This window comes from Cupressus sempervirens, chromosome 4 (assembly GCF_028749045.1).
Source record: "Cupressus sempervirens isolate cs-2001-9-10 chromosome 4, ASM2874904v1, whole genome shotgun sequence".
Lineage (NCBI taxonomy): Eukaryota > Viridiplantae > Streptophyta > Pinopsida > Cupressales > Cupressaceae > Cupressus > Cupressus sempervirens.
Genome location: NC_143121.1, coordinates 837,591,351 through 837,605,851, shown reverse-complemented (window position 1 = coordinate 837,605,851; position 14,501 = coordinate 837,591,351). Strand labels below are relative to the sequence as shown.

At 33.3% G+C, this 14,501-nt stretch overlaps 1 protein-coding gene across 2 annotated transcripts in view; it reads right to left on the bottom strand.

Moving 5' to 3' along the window:
• The window catches only part of SIEL (ARM repeat superfamily protein), a 105,100-nt gene extending 100,953 nt beyond the window's left edge, over positions 1 to 4,147 (bottom strand). The window contains exon 1 of one of the 2 annotated variants that reach the window (XM_089827086.1): positions 3,292 to 4,147. In XM_089827086.1, the coding sequence (XP_089683212.1) occupies positions 3,292 to 4,032 (741 nt within the window). In that variant the 5' untranslated portion in view covers positions 4,033 to 4,147. The remainder of the gene's footprint in view (positions 1 to 3,291) is intronic. The other variant, XM_089827085.1, reaches the window with a different exon arrangement.
• Between the last annotated feature and the right edge of the window lie 10,354 nt (positions 4,148 to 14,501).

Below are 14,501 nucleotides of genomic sequence, written 5' to 3'. Positions count from 1 at the left end.
TTGTTTGGAGGTTTTGAGTCATACAGTGCCAACTTATTTAGAAGACATCCAATATACTCAGGAAAGTCCATGCTACCTGCTACTTGTTTTAAGTATGTGTAATGAGATTCTCTCTCCACTTTTGGTTCTTTTTCATTGGAATGAAAAACCTTAATGCTCTGCTCCTTCTAGCTATTTGATTTTTGTTCTTCATGAATAGGAATAAGAAATTAGAGAGCTTGTCATTAAACAACTACTGTGCATAACCATTCTTGGCAATTTGGGCTTCATTAGAGCTTTTCTTTAACTCTTATTAAGTTCTCAAAAAGCTTTGTTGTTTGTCATTAACTTCTGTCTCCCTACACCAGTTCTTGCCACAATGATCAGATTGAGGTTGGCGAACCACGCACCCTAGTTGACACTAACTACGTGCAAGGGAGAAATGAACTACCTATCCATTAGTAAAATGCAAATGTATACTCCTCGTTGACAAGCACGACTGAAATATTGCAAGTCTCGATAAGGCTAAACCAAAAAGGTAAACGTGGAGAGGTCAACATTCAGCTCCAAGTTAAGACAGAGTTCAAAGATTTTATTGTTTTTGAAAAAAAAGAGAAACTGCTAGACTCATTCAATCATATCGAGACTGTCAATCTCCTTAACACCTTGGATAAACTATTCCTTTAAGAGCCATTCGAAGTTGAAACTTAATGGCCTGTTATAGGCTTAAAGTAATTAAAACTAATCAAGAAAATGACTATCTGACAAGTTTTACAGAATGGTTGTTTCTAAGCCATAAAATAGATTTGAAAACCAAGTACTGATCATTTACACGAGATATCTCCAAACTTATCTGACACCCTGTAGAAAACTCAGGAAATCCATGCTCTCTAGAGCTAGCTGAACTGCTGTATAATACACATTCCTAGTAAGGCCTTAATAGAAGACATAAGGAAAGATGATAGTCGCTACAGTATTGCTGCAGCATCACCTCTGATTAAGCAGCAGACCTGCTGACTGGAAGAAACTAAACTCCTATCTTTTCAATAACCTGGCATTCATGCAAACCATATGTTAATCGAGAAGGCGGGAAGATGACTCCAGATTATGAAAATCATTGGCGTAGGTAAGTCTAACGGATGTCAGAACAGTGACACTAGATACATCCATGACAGAAGTCGTACTAAAGCAGCTGTTGGTTACAAAGTGCAATTGATCACGATGTAAGTGTCCCTACACCAGATTCCCAGGAATCTATTGACTTGATCATCCACCATCCCTTGTGGAGGGCCGGGTCTGCTTGGATCTCAGGCAGCCTAGGAGGGGTCGGTTGCAACCCCTGGTTGGGTGGTTAAACGCCCCAGTGATGCCTTTTCCCCGATTGAGTCACAAGCTGGAGTTTTGTGTCTGCTGCTTACGTGGAGACAGCCCTATCAAATTCAACTTCAAATTTACACAACTGTATGTTATTTGATTTCAGCAAATTACCTTTTTATATGGAAAAGAATATAAAGTGTTTTATAGGAGAATTCTATTTCATGTTTTATTAATTAGGAAAAGTAAATTCTTTCCTTTTAAGCAGTAAACTGAATAATTAGTTGTTCATATTCAGTACTTATTCTTGTTATGTAAGCTAAGAGTTACAGTTCTATGCTTCTTACTCTCTCTTCATTTTTTTGGAAAAAATATATATATATATCCTAGCTTACAACTAGCCATATCAACCACAACTCAGATTTGTAATACTTTGTTTCCAACTTTTAGTCTATTACATAGAACTCAAATTTGTAATACTTTGTTCCGAACTTTTAGTCTATTACATAGAACTCAGATTTGTAATACTTTGTTTCCAACTTTTAGTCTATTACATAGAACTCAGATTAGTAAACTTTTCTCCTAAATTTTTAGCATGTTATACTTTAGTTGTTAAGCATTACAGTATTTTACATTCTTTAAAGTTGCCTACGCAGTTTTTTAAATCAATTCTAATTTTAACTTGTATACACATGCATATATTATTATACACCATCTCTAGCTAGCCATTCCCAACATTTTTTGAAATTGACATACCAGTACAAATCCCCAACCCCAATACCAAAACCAGTCCACATCTCTTGTTAACCATGTGAAAAAGGTACAATTTGTGCCTAGAATGGTCCAATCGCTTTTTGCAAGTCACTCTTCGTATTTTGCAGTGTTGATTGCAGATTTAATATTTCAATTTGAATGATGGAGTTTTCCCACACTGAAATTTTAAGTAATATGATTACTATAACATGCACTGTTGCTGTAATCCGATTTCTTTTCATAATTTCCATTTAATTTGATTACTGACATCAAGCATCTTTGATGTCATGCCTCCCTGTACCCATCAGTTGTTTTTAACGCTTAGATATTTTTGGAAATTTTGTTGTAATTCCATCGCTGGTTCCTGTATTGAGTATCACAGTGTCAGTTTTGTCTATAAGGGGGGTGATATAAACGAAACTTATATATGGAAGAAACCGGAGTGGAGCGGTATACAAGTAGAGAGTCACATCTATGATGCACAAATCACTTGGTAAAATCATTACACAGATGCCTTTAGACTAACATCACAGAGATAAACTGGCCACAGAATTGTGGTGCAATGCGTGACCTAGGTTCAAATTGCCCTCACGCACTAAGGAGGCCCGTAGCTATGGTCAATATACGGGACAGCTGTGATGTTAGAATATGAACACACTTCTAAGGCGATCATTGTTTCAATTCTTGAGAATACATTTGAAGGTGACTGTAGTCTGAGATTTATGAATATATTTGTAAGTGATTGTCGTATAATTATTATGAATACATTTAAAGGCGACCCTGTTTACTTATCTTGAGAATGTAATCCAAAGCTTAATCCTCAACGCCTGAAATGGCAATCTATATTCTCACTCAAGATTAACTAATAGGAAAAAAAAAAAAAGTAAACGTATTTGGACTCGACAATTAGCTATAACTAAATTGTTGATTCCAAAAAAGGGTTAAACAAATGCACAATATTTGAACCGTAATGTAGTACCAAAATGATTTATGGATTCCAAATCATATTACAAAAGAGTTGCTGCAAAACAAAGTTAAAAACAAGGTCGACCCTGAGCTCTAAAGCGGATTCTAATCGAAACAATCTTGCATACTGTAAATTATATTTTAAAAAAACGCATCACATGACTAACAAAGAAAAGCCAAAAACCTGAATTTTTAAGTTCTCAAATCAAAATCATTATTTTTTCCAATTGCGTGTTTCTTGAACCCGGTATCATATTTAAAAAGCCAAGAAACACTCACCACTTTAATAGCTGACAACCTTACGAGATCATCTTTATCCTGAAGCAGGGCAGTAGCGCGCTTGTAGCACCCTTTGGTCAACTTATAGCCCTTCTTGTGTATACACACCAGGCCATCCAAAGCAGCCTTCCTCACAGAAGGAAACGGGTCCTTTGTAAGACCCTCTAATATCTCCAAAACGATGCCGTTTTCATGACTTTTACTCTCGGAAGTGACCGCCAATAGACCCAATAACTTAACTCTCAGGCTTGTCTTATTAGTACACAGCAGCTTCAATGCCAAAACCCTGTCCAATTCTTTGAAGGAACCAGTCTCCTCTGTAATACAAATCAGGGAACTGACAATTTGGGTGGTCACAAAATCATCAAAAAATTGACGGGCTTCTAAATACTTGTGAAGAATTTCTACTATAGATGAAATGGTATTTTTATCCTTTGAAATAAGTTTATGAACTGCAATGTCTGCCAACAGTTTCAGGATGTGTTGGGTCAGCTGAGGATTGTCTTCTTGCCATAGTTGATGTTGAAGAACTGGTTTGATGTTTTCAGCGAGAATAAGACGAGATGCATAGTTTAAATGGGAACTGATGAACTTAATGGTTTTCAATCTTACAGATAATTCTGGGTCTGTAATGTGAGGAATTTGTTGGGATAATAGTGTATCGAAAGATTGCCTGCGTTTTGCGTTTTCTAGTTCTTCTTGTTCCTCTGCGAATACAGAAGAATTGCGCTTGTGAAGCATCGTTGTTCTTCCAATTCCTCAGTTCATTGCGAACAAAGGATGAACGAGTTTGTAGTTTTAAATCCTTCCACCGTAAACAGTGTCCAGCGGGGAATCTGTTTTTACCTTGTTTTGTAGTTGTTTCATAAATTATTATTTTGCGCTATTGTCAACCCTATTCTCAAAAGTTTTATTTTCCTCCTATACACTTCATTATTTTTTAACTTAGCAAATGCATAACAAGTTAATAATATATATTTTTCTTACAAAATTTTAATTTTTTTTTTTTTTTTTTTAAAATAAGTTTTTAATCTTTTTAAAATAATTTTTAATTTTTAGATTAATTTAATTTTAACCATTTTTATTTTTTAATTTAATTAAGTTTTGAAGTTTTGATTTTTTAAATATTTTAATCTTTTGATTTTTAAAATTATTTTTATTTATTTATTTATTTTATATTTTTATATATTATAAATTAAACATAAATAATATATTTTTAATTATTTAAAATATTTTTTTAATTTTATTTTGTTTTAATTGAAAATTAATTATAATTCAATTTATTCAAAAAATAATTTTATTATTAAACATCTATCAAAAGCGTGTAACTACCAATTTTTAATTTAATTTGTAATTAGAATTGTATTTTTTTTAACCAAACTTATTAATCACTAATTTATTTTATTTTATTTGTTAGCTCCTATAATAAGAAAGATTCATGTTGCATCTTTCTATTCATTATAGTCATTTTAGATGTGTTCAAATATACCTCTTAAGAGATTTGAATTTTTCTAAATGTTGGTTTTTCTAATGCATGGCATTACTCTATTTATTTGTGTTTAAACTTTTTTATTATAAAATTAAAAATCAATAAAGAGGCTTTCGAGTCATTTCCTCTTGCATGATTAAGACTTGCGTAATTGAAAATAATAATTTTATCAATAGGAAAAATACTCTCATCAACTAAAATCAACGATCAACTAAAAAAGCAAATGCTTTGCTCTAGAACGAGAGAATTGGAAGGAGCAGAAAAGTCGCATCTTTATTAGCAAAGAATTTTATTTAAAATTTGCAATGTATTGCCCGGTTATAAAGTTGTTTCAATTTTATAAGCCTCAGTTAACTTTTGAAACTTGCTTGGTTTTAAGCTTTAAATTGGCCATTTTATCTCTGAGTTTTTGTGAGTTTCTAAATCTTCATGTCTCTGGCTCGTTCCCAACTCTGCACAGCACTTGAAATTTTTAAAATCCGACTTCTGAGCCTCAAGTTATTACAGGTTAATGGAGAGACCCAAAATATGTGTTTTCAAGTCTATCATTAACCATTAACCTCTCAAAAGGTTAATGATAACGTCCAAAAACACGTTTTTCTTAACCTCTCAAAAGGTTAATGATAACTTCCAAAAACAGGTATTTCTTAACCTCTCAAACAAGTTAATGATAGTGCATTTTGGAGTAGGTTAATTAACCTCTCCAAAAATGTGTGTTTCTTAACCTCTTCGAGACGGTTATTAACTTGTTTGAAAATTTCTCTAACCTATTTAAAATTCTTCTATGAGAAGTCAAATATGTGAATGAGCTGCTTGTTGGAGCAATTGGTTCCATACCAAAGCAAGGTGGGGGAAGAGTAAAGCATTTGGTCAAGGCATTTGAAGGTTTGCTCTCACTTCCAGACTATGAAACTCCAAAGAGTCCTCAGACTAGGCCATTGGATAAGTCTATCTACAAAATATCTGATACGGATCAAGGAAAGTGCAAACCCAACGTAGGCAGGAGTTTGAAGTGGGTACTTCCTAGCATGCAGCTAAAGGGCTCTAAGGAGAGATCAAATGGCAACAACATCCCAGTTCATGAATACCATGATGGCTGGAACAGGAGAAATAGGGGTACTACATTTTCAAAGACAAGCTTTGCTGATTTGAAGAGTTCATACAGTCAACCTGAAAGTGTTTTCTTTATAAAAAAAAAAAAAAAAAAGTCATATTGTTACAGCCAATCCAATGAAAGCTCCGATGAATTCAAATTCTTCCCTGTTTGTGAAGAAACAGCCTCCATCTGCAAATATATTAAAGATAATCCACACAGTGAACAATGGACCAGTTCAGATTTATGAAGTGCCATCCTACAATTACAGTCAGTTGTGATTGAACCAAAATCTTTCACCTTGGCATCAAATGCACAACAAAGAAAAGACCACATGATCTACCTCAGGAGACATCTAATTTTTCGTCAGAGTCATCTCTTCGTGCCTCCACACACTAAATATTCTGCAAAGCATTCAAATAAGCATTTGATTGTGAAGCCTGATATGGGATCAATCTAAGGATGGGTAATTTTATGACCAGCATGTAAACTATTTGTCAAAATGTCTTCTGAAATCATATACTTGAGACATCAAAAGATAACATGGAATATGTTTGATCAAATGTTCATAATGAAAGTGTGGTGAATATAAAGATGAAACATAAAACGACTGAATGAGATCTGTGATAGCATTCCACAAAATGCCAAGTTCAAGTCATAATTTTTAAATAAATTTGCGAAAAGCGAGAGCAAGCGCACAATAGGGGAAGCTCATTGGTGTTATCAAAGATTGGAAAAGAGCCATATGTGTTATATAGCAATTAGAACCTTTAAAATATATCCCAGTTGTGCTTATAATTCCAATTCAGTGGATGCCTTTTCTTTCTTGTATTCAGCTTTTATAGGTGGATGATGTGGGTAGTAGAATGCAGTCTTGTGAAGGACGTCATGTGCAAATGGAAGGAGCCCGATAAGTTTGTTAAGTGGGATGAACCACTATGTACACGCGGTGTTAATGAAGTCCACCTTGTCATTTCGATAATCATGATAGAAGGGGAGTAGATAGTTATTATGCCAAATTGTTATTATTCAGAATGTAAAGGTGGTGACAGTGCTAGCAGTATGAAACTGGATAAAGGGAGGTGGTTAGAAAGGTGGCAACTTCATGCTAGGAAGGAGCCATGAGAGAACATCAAGGAGAATGCTCGGATAGTAGTTTGGGTGCTAAAATATAAGAAGTCGATTATTATCAACTTTTCATAATAAGAGAAGAGTGGTGGCTTTCTTGCCTGTATAGACAAGCCACATCAATTGCTTGACCAAATTCCACACTAAAGAGCATTCATTGTAATTAAAAATTTCATATACATTTGGCAAAGTAGATGCAACTGCGGTTGTTCAAATGGATTTTGTGATCAATAGTTGTCAAGATTCTACCAAGCGAAGCCACTAACTTGTTTGATAGAGCACCAAGGCAATATACATCATTACACCAATGTAATGGATGCTTCTCAATGTTGATATCTTGTTGTTAACCTTAGAATGTAATCTATTTGATATAATGACTGCGACCATATGATAGCCTCCATAAGACATCTTTAGTAGATATGGAAACATGGAAGTGTTTGATGTGGAGTTCATTCCTACAACTAACAAGTTGATGGGCACCAAGAAAGCGTTATTTGATAGTAGCAAACCAGGCTTCGATTAGATTCATTAGAAACAATAACTGGAGTATGGCGGATCACAATTACAAATATTCAAAAGGAGATCAACAATGATTGATTATTCAATCTTCCTCTCCAAAGGTGTAAGATCCAAATTTCAAGTCATATTGGGTTAATTTTGTAGAGGTTAATTAACCTCACCCAAATCAAGTATTTTGGAGGTGGTTATTAACCACAAAGAGGTAGTTATTAATCTTTGTGTCTATATAAGGACACCTTTTTGGCTTTGTAAAGGGACTTTTTGGCTTTAGAAGAAGGGAACACTATGCTGAAATTTTGATTAGAAGATGATATTTGGAAAGTATGTACAGATTTTATCAAGTTATAATAATAATAATAAATAAAAATTCCTCTTAAGTTCTTGGTGCAAGAAAATAAAGGAATGTGTTGAGTTCCCTCCTTTTTTGAATCTAAATTGTTAGAAATGTTGGTTCTCTTTGTAGTGAGCATTCTCATAGTATGGTGCAAATGTTTATGAATCTATGGAGCAGCATTATGCTAGTAATAGTTTTCAAGAGTAGATCTTGATTGTTGTTATTAGTGGTTTTAAGTTAGTAGCCTAGGAAAGCCTTGAAGTCATGTGGTGCATTCACCATCATGAGCTTTCTCACCTTTTAGTTTTAGATTCTTTATTCGAAAAGCTTCAAAATCATATCATACGAGGGAGCTGCCCCTCCAAACGTAGAGGAAGGCCACATAACAAGGGCCTATCCAATTGTTGTGAACGGTTTGCCACACACTCCGTTGGGCAAATTCTATTGTGACATATCTGTTTACCAACACAATGAGTACCCTTGATTATTTCAAGCGGATTTCCTAGATTTAAGCAAAAAAATTACTTGGAATATACTATTATTCAGACAACATTTATAGATCATGGATCAATTCCATTACACCTTACGGAGACAACTATATTTGTTACTCATCACTTACAGCGAAGGAGAGCACACTCGAGATATTCATCAGCGATAATATAGATATGTACAAACTAGGGCCAAGATTTATTCTAATCAAAATTGTTCATATCACAACATAAACTATTAAAGAGGATAGCAAAATATAGATCGAAGTGTATAACATTGTAGAGGATATATATCAAGATGTAATGACGATTGTGTATCATAGAGGAAACAATTTATATATTTCATTAGAGGATAGCTTTAGTCAAATTATGTTCAGTAATAAGGTATTAGTAGGATAATTAAGAACACAGTAAATCATGTGAAAGTGTTGTTTTGATATTAAAAATGTGATTGTTACATATTGTTCAAAATCCCAATTTAGCACAGCAAGGTTATCAAGCCTCTGATCGAAACGGGTGGAATCTAGTTGGGTACAAGAGGAGATGGAGGAGGCATGAACATGCTTCTACACTAAGAAACTTGAAGCTGGAATCTACTAGAAAGAAAAAAACAGGTCGCAAACACAGCCCATTTTTTTCTTATGGCCAACAAGGGAATCAGTCTTAGTAAAATTGGCTTGTGTATAATTCAAAATTTCCCTCTTCTCCAAAGCTCAAAAGATCTGGTGGAATGTGGATAATCCCTTTGTCAACTTTAATTTTGAGCTTTGTTACCAACACAAATTGTATAGTACTAGTACATCAAAGAAAAAGACCATGTTAATCAAAGAACCTTGCAACATTAATCCCCATCAATAGAACATTTTGCATCACAAAGTCCAACAAATGGTCAGGTCAATCATTATAAAGCAAAAGAGGGAGGCAAAGGTAATATTAATGATCAAACTTCAACTCTGTTAAAAGATCAATAGAGGGAAGACCCACAACAAACAAATAAGAGGGCTCTACATATTCATCCTAGAATAAGTGCAAAGTTGGTTGGGAAAAAATTCAACCATTCTTGAGGTTGATATGGAAATCCAAGCAAAAAATAGCGAGGTTAGGGTTTCAAAGCATCAAATTTCAATGATCCTTATTATGAGAAGATGAAACAAGGTCTAGTGCCCAAATGGGATGGGTTGATTTCATATATGGAGGGATTAGAAAAATGGTGGAAGGCCTTTTCCAAGACCTAGTAAAAAAATTAGTAGATCAAAACCCTCTTTTTAAAAACAAGGTGATTATTTTCTAGTAGTTTTTGTAACTATGAATTGTATCCAAGATCCTATCAGGGTCTGATAGATAGTAATAGGGTGAAATGGTATGAGGCTTGTGTTAATCCATCAAGAATTTTGTAAATGAGTTGTTATATTCTCCTAATTAAGGACAAGGATAAAATTGGTAATATCTCTATTAAATTGGCAGAGGTTTTGAAATATGTACAAATACAACTAACAAGGAATTGAGCTTCAAAATATTGTCAGGAGTGAAGATCAAAATATCAAAAAATAGCTTACTTAATCAAATCATAACTAAAAGGCACCATGGTCCCTTATCAAAACCAAATAACAATGTAATTCTTGATAATAAAAGAAGAAGAATATATTAAGAAAATAGAGGCTAACATGAGAATATTATCTAAACTAGTTAAAGAAGTGTTTGAAGTTCAAGAAGAAATAAGATATGATCTTAGTAATTGGCATTTATCAAGAGAAAAAGAAAAAGAAAAATACTAGCAAAAGGTGAATAATGGCATTGAATATATGCCCCATCTTGCAAGTGAGGATTGTTCTTAAGAAACAGAAACATTTCCAGATAACCAACTAGTTGAAGGCACAAATGAAATTTCATAGTATGATAAATATTGATAGTTCCATTAATGATGTTATCCAAACACAAGTAAAAATGACAAAAATAGTTGAACCAAATCAACTAAGGCAAGCTCAAATAATAGAAGATATTATAAATAAGGAATAAGTGGACAACATAAATGAGATAGTGGAAACAATGGTAAATGAAAATTCATAAATTTTAGGAATTGCAAAGAAATACATGAGAGTAAGGATGGTCCAAACTTTGGAAAGTCTTTAAGAAACAGAGGCAAACAATATCTGGTAGAACTAAGACTCAAAGATGGGCTACCTGAAAATAAAAATAAAAAGCTAACCTTCATTAACAATGGGAAGTGGAAGTGTCTTCCCTAAGTGCAATGAAGGTAGTATCTTGGAATGTTAAGGGTTTGAACGCTCCTAACAAGAAGACTTTGTTGAAGCACCACCTAAAGTTAATGGAGTCATAAGTAATCTTAATTTAAGAAACCAAACTATCTTCAGAAGAAGTGGAAAATCTCAAGAAAAGGATTCAAATGTGGCCAATAGAGGTCATACAAGTGAGAGGAGCCTCTGATGGTCTATTAACTCCATGGGATGCTAGGAAAGTCAAATTTGAAATTGTCATTACAATTAATAATTGGATGGGTGGATGGCTTAAAAGTATGAATAATAAGCTCAATTTTGTTTTGATTAATATCCATGGACCAATTCAAACTACCAAAAAAAAAGTATGTAAAGAAATTGGGACTCTACTTGATCAATTAGAAGATTGTGACTTCATTATTGGAGGAGATTTCAATGATCATCCAAGAAGAGAAGAGAAAAAAAGGTGGAGTATTGTATGAACCCCAATCTCTCCTTGATTTTAGATTATGGGTTAATAGATATAAAATCTTTGATATTCAATTCCAAAATGGGAATTTTACATGGAACAATAAAAGGGAGATAGCAAATTTCATTGCAAAGAAATCATATAGTCTTTTATTCAAAGGAGACTTGAGCATCTTTAATTACACTTTAAATGCATCCATTCTAAATTTAGGTAGGTCAAACAATCTTCCAAAAAGGCTAGAAACTATAGAAGAAAACAAACCATTAAGATGCCCATTTAAGTTTTAAAAAATGTGATTTTTAGATAATATGTTAATGACACGTTTGGAATAATGGTGGAAGGAAAGGAGTTTTGAAGGATCAAAACTATATTGCTTTGTATCAAAGTCAAAACACATCAAATGAGGGTGTTGGAATGGAGTATAACTACCTTAAAATATATATTCAATGAAAAATAAGAAGTTGAAACTGAGTTAGAAGAATTAGAAGAAAAAATCATGAAACAAGGAATGAACTTTGAGAGTTACCCTAAACTAAAATAGTTCATTCATAAACATGAAGATTTATTATCAAAAGAAGAGGTATATTGGAGGCAAAAATTGAGAGAATTTTGGCTTAAAGAGGGTAATAGGAATTCTAAATTCTTCCACAATAGTACCAGAGTAAGCAAAGGGATTACCAGGATAACAAAAATGATGAAAAACGAAGACTCAACAACCAAAGATCCATAGAAGTTAGGTAAATAATTAGTGATTTCTTCAATTATTCCTCCAACCAGGCTGACAAATCATACCTTACAATAGAGAGTAGGATGCTTTGAAATACCCCTAAAAAATTGGATGATGCTAATAACAAATTTCTCAATAAGGAGCTAATGATAGAAGTCAAGATGGCACTTTCGATCTACATCTAGATAAAGCCCCATACTCCATATGGATTTCAAGAAATTTTTCCCAAAAATGTTGGAGTTTCCTTAGTTTTAAACTTTGGGAAGCAATTAAGAATGCAATAAAATCATGTCATATTCTTACAGAGATAAATAACACCTATTTAGCTCTAATTCCAAAAAAGAACAAGGTAGATGAACCTAGTGATTTAAAATCGATAGCTCTATGTAACACAATCTACAAAAACCCTAACTAATAGTCCCAAAATATTTTAGGAAAAATAATCTCAGAAGAACAAATGAGTTTTGTTCCAGGAGGATCAACCTTTGATGGGATCGTCATGATACAAGAACTAGTACATACTCTGCAACAAACACATGACTCCATCATGATAATCAAGCTAGATATTCAATGATTAAGCATATGATAGGATAAACTAGAGATTTCTATGCAAATGCTTGGAAGCATTTGACTTATCAAAAAGATGGATTAGCCTTATTTTATAAGTGCATGTATCAACACCAAAACATTTAGTACTCATAAATGGTAAATCATAAGGATTCTTTGAGATATCTAGAGGGTTGAGACAAGGGAGACCCTCTTTCTCCTTTTGTGTATGTGATTATGGTAGAAGCATTGGAAGAGGCATCGGGACAACCAAAAAAGAGGGCCATACATTAGGGGTTAATATATGTAACGCCCTGCCAAGGGATCCAAAAGAATTAACCTAAAGTTTTACTAAGTTTTCCAAACACTTTTTTTTTATTTTAAAGAACAAGAATAACATACACATCAAACATAAAGTAGTGGAAGCAATAACATGCAATCATATAGAAGCAAACATAACATATTACATTCCTTAATAACATACAATCATATAGAAGCAAACATAATAGATTGCATTCCTTAAGGAATGTAATCTGTTATGTTTGCTTCTATATGATTGTATGTTATTGCTTCCACTACTTTATGTTTGATGTGTATGTTATTCTTGTTCTTTAAATTTTTTTTTTTTAAAAAGTGTTTGGAAAAAGTAGTAAAACTATAGGTTAAATCTTTTGGATCCCTTGGCGAGGCGTTACATCTGGTATCAAAGCTCAAGTTCTACATTGGGAGCTCTGGGTACATTGGAACGCCACTAGTTGTTAACTAGTTGAACTAAAATGAAATTCAAACTATTATGTATATCTATTACAAATTGAAAACTCGAACTAGTTAAATTGAAATGAAACTTGAATTGCTATATATATATATATATATATATATATATATATATATATATATATATATATAGAGAGAGAGAGAGAGAGAGAGAGAGAGAGAGAGAGAGAGAGAGAGAGAGAGAGAGAGAGAGAGAGAGAGAGAGCTATTTCAAACTAGAAACTTGAACCTAGTTGAACTGAAACAAAACTTAAACTTTTAGTTGTATACTTTCAAACTTGAACACTTAGACTTCAAAATTGAATTATACGTAAACCTAAAAATAGGCAAAACTAAAATTGAAACTTATACTATTTTCAAAACATGTGCCTTTTATATATGCTTTATAGTGATATGTTTTATGGTTATTATAGCATCTTTTATCTTGGATATTACTGTAGGATGGTATCTGGGATGAGATCTTCTGTTAGAGCTCATGGGAGAGGCCGTGGACGAGACAAATCCATCAGTGTACATGAGTCTATCCATGAAAGCCCTATTCAGGAAGATAATAGGGAAGAGCATGTCAGTGAGCATCAGGAGGAGAACCATAGTGAGCAACATGTAGACTTTGAGGAGGTTGATCTGAGGCAAATGATAAAAACCATCATTGATCGCCTACCTCCTCTTCAGGGTGTTGGTTAGGATGGGGCATGTTGGTGTTTCAAACTATTGAACAACAAAATGTTCAATATCACAATGAAAATACTCACACAATCTAAGGAATAGCCAATTCCTAATAGCAATTACATGAATAAACCACTATGACCCAGCTTCAACAAAACCAAAGGATGGTTTCCTACTCTTTTGGCTTTGCTAAACCAAGGCGGATATACCTAGGGATGATTCTAATGCAAACTGTTGTGTAAAGATTCTTTTAGTTTCATTCTGATTCTCATATATTACCCACTAACACATGAGTAGTTTACTTCATTTTCTTTAATGTTCTCAAACTTGTATGCATCCCTTATTAGCAGATCTGATCATAATTCTCTTATGATTTACAAATATTTCTGGAAATAGCAGCTACCTAAGACTTAGAGAATAGATATAAATGAGTAGTGACCAACATTTATAACTTTGAACAAAATGGAACGAAAATGATTTTGATTTTATAATTGGTTTGATATGCAGCAGCAGAATTCATCCTTGTTCACTTCTGACTTATGAGACCAATGCCTTATCCATTGGGCATAAAATTGACTATTGGCGGGAGATCTAATTCAAATAACTTGTAAATGAATTAATCAATTGTAATCATCCATTCCCATTCTTATGAAGTATCCTTTTCATAAATTCATAAACCCTACTAATTTACTAAAGCATTTCTATAATTCCTTGAATTAGAAGCAACAATGAAATCAATATAC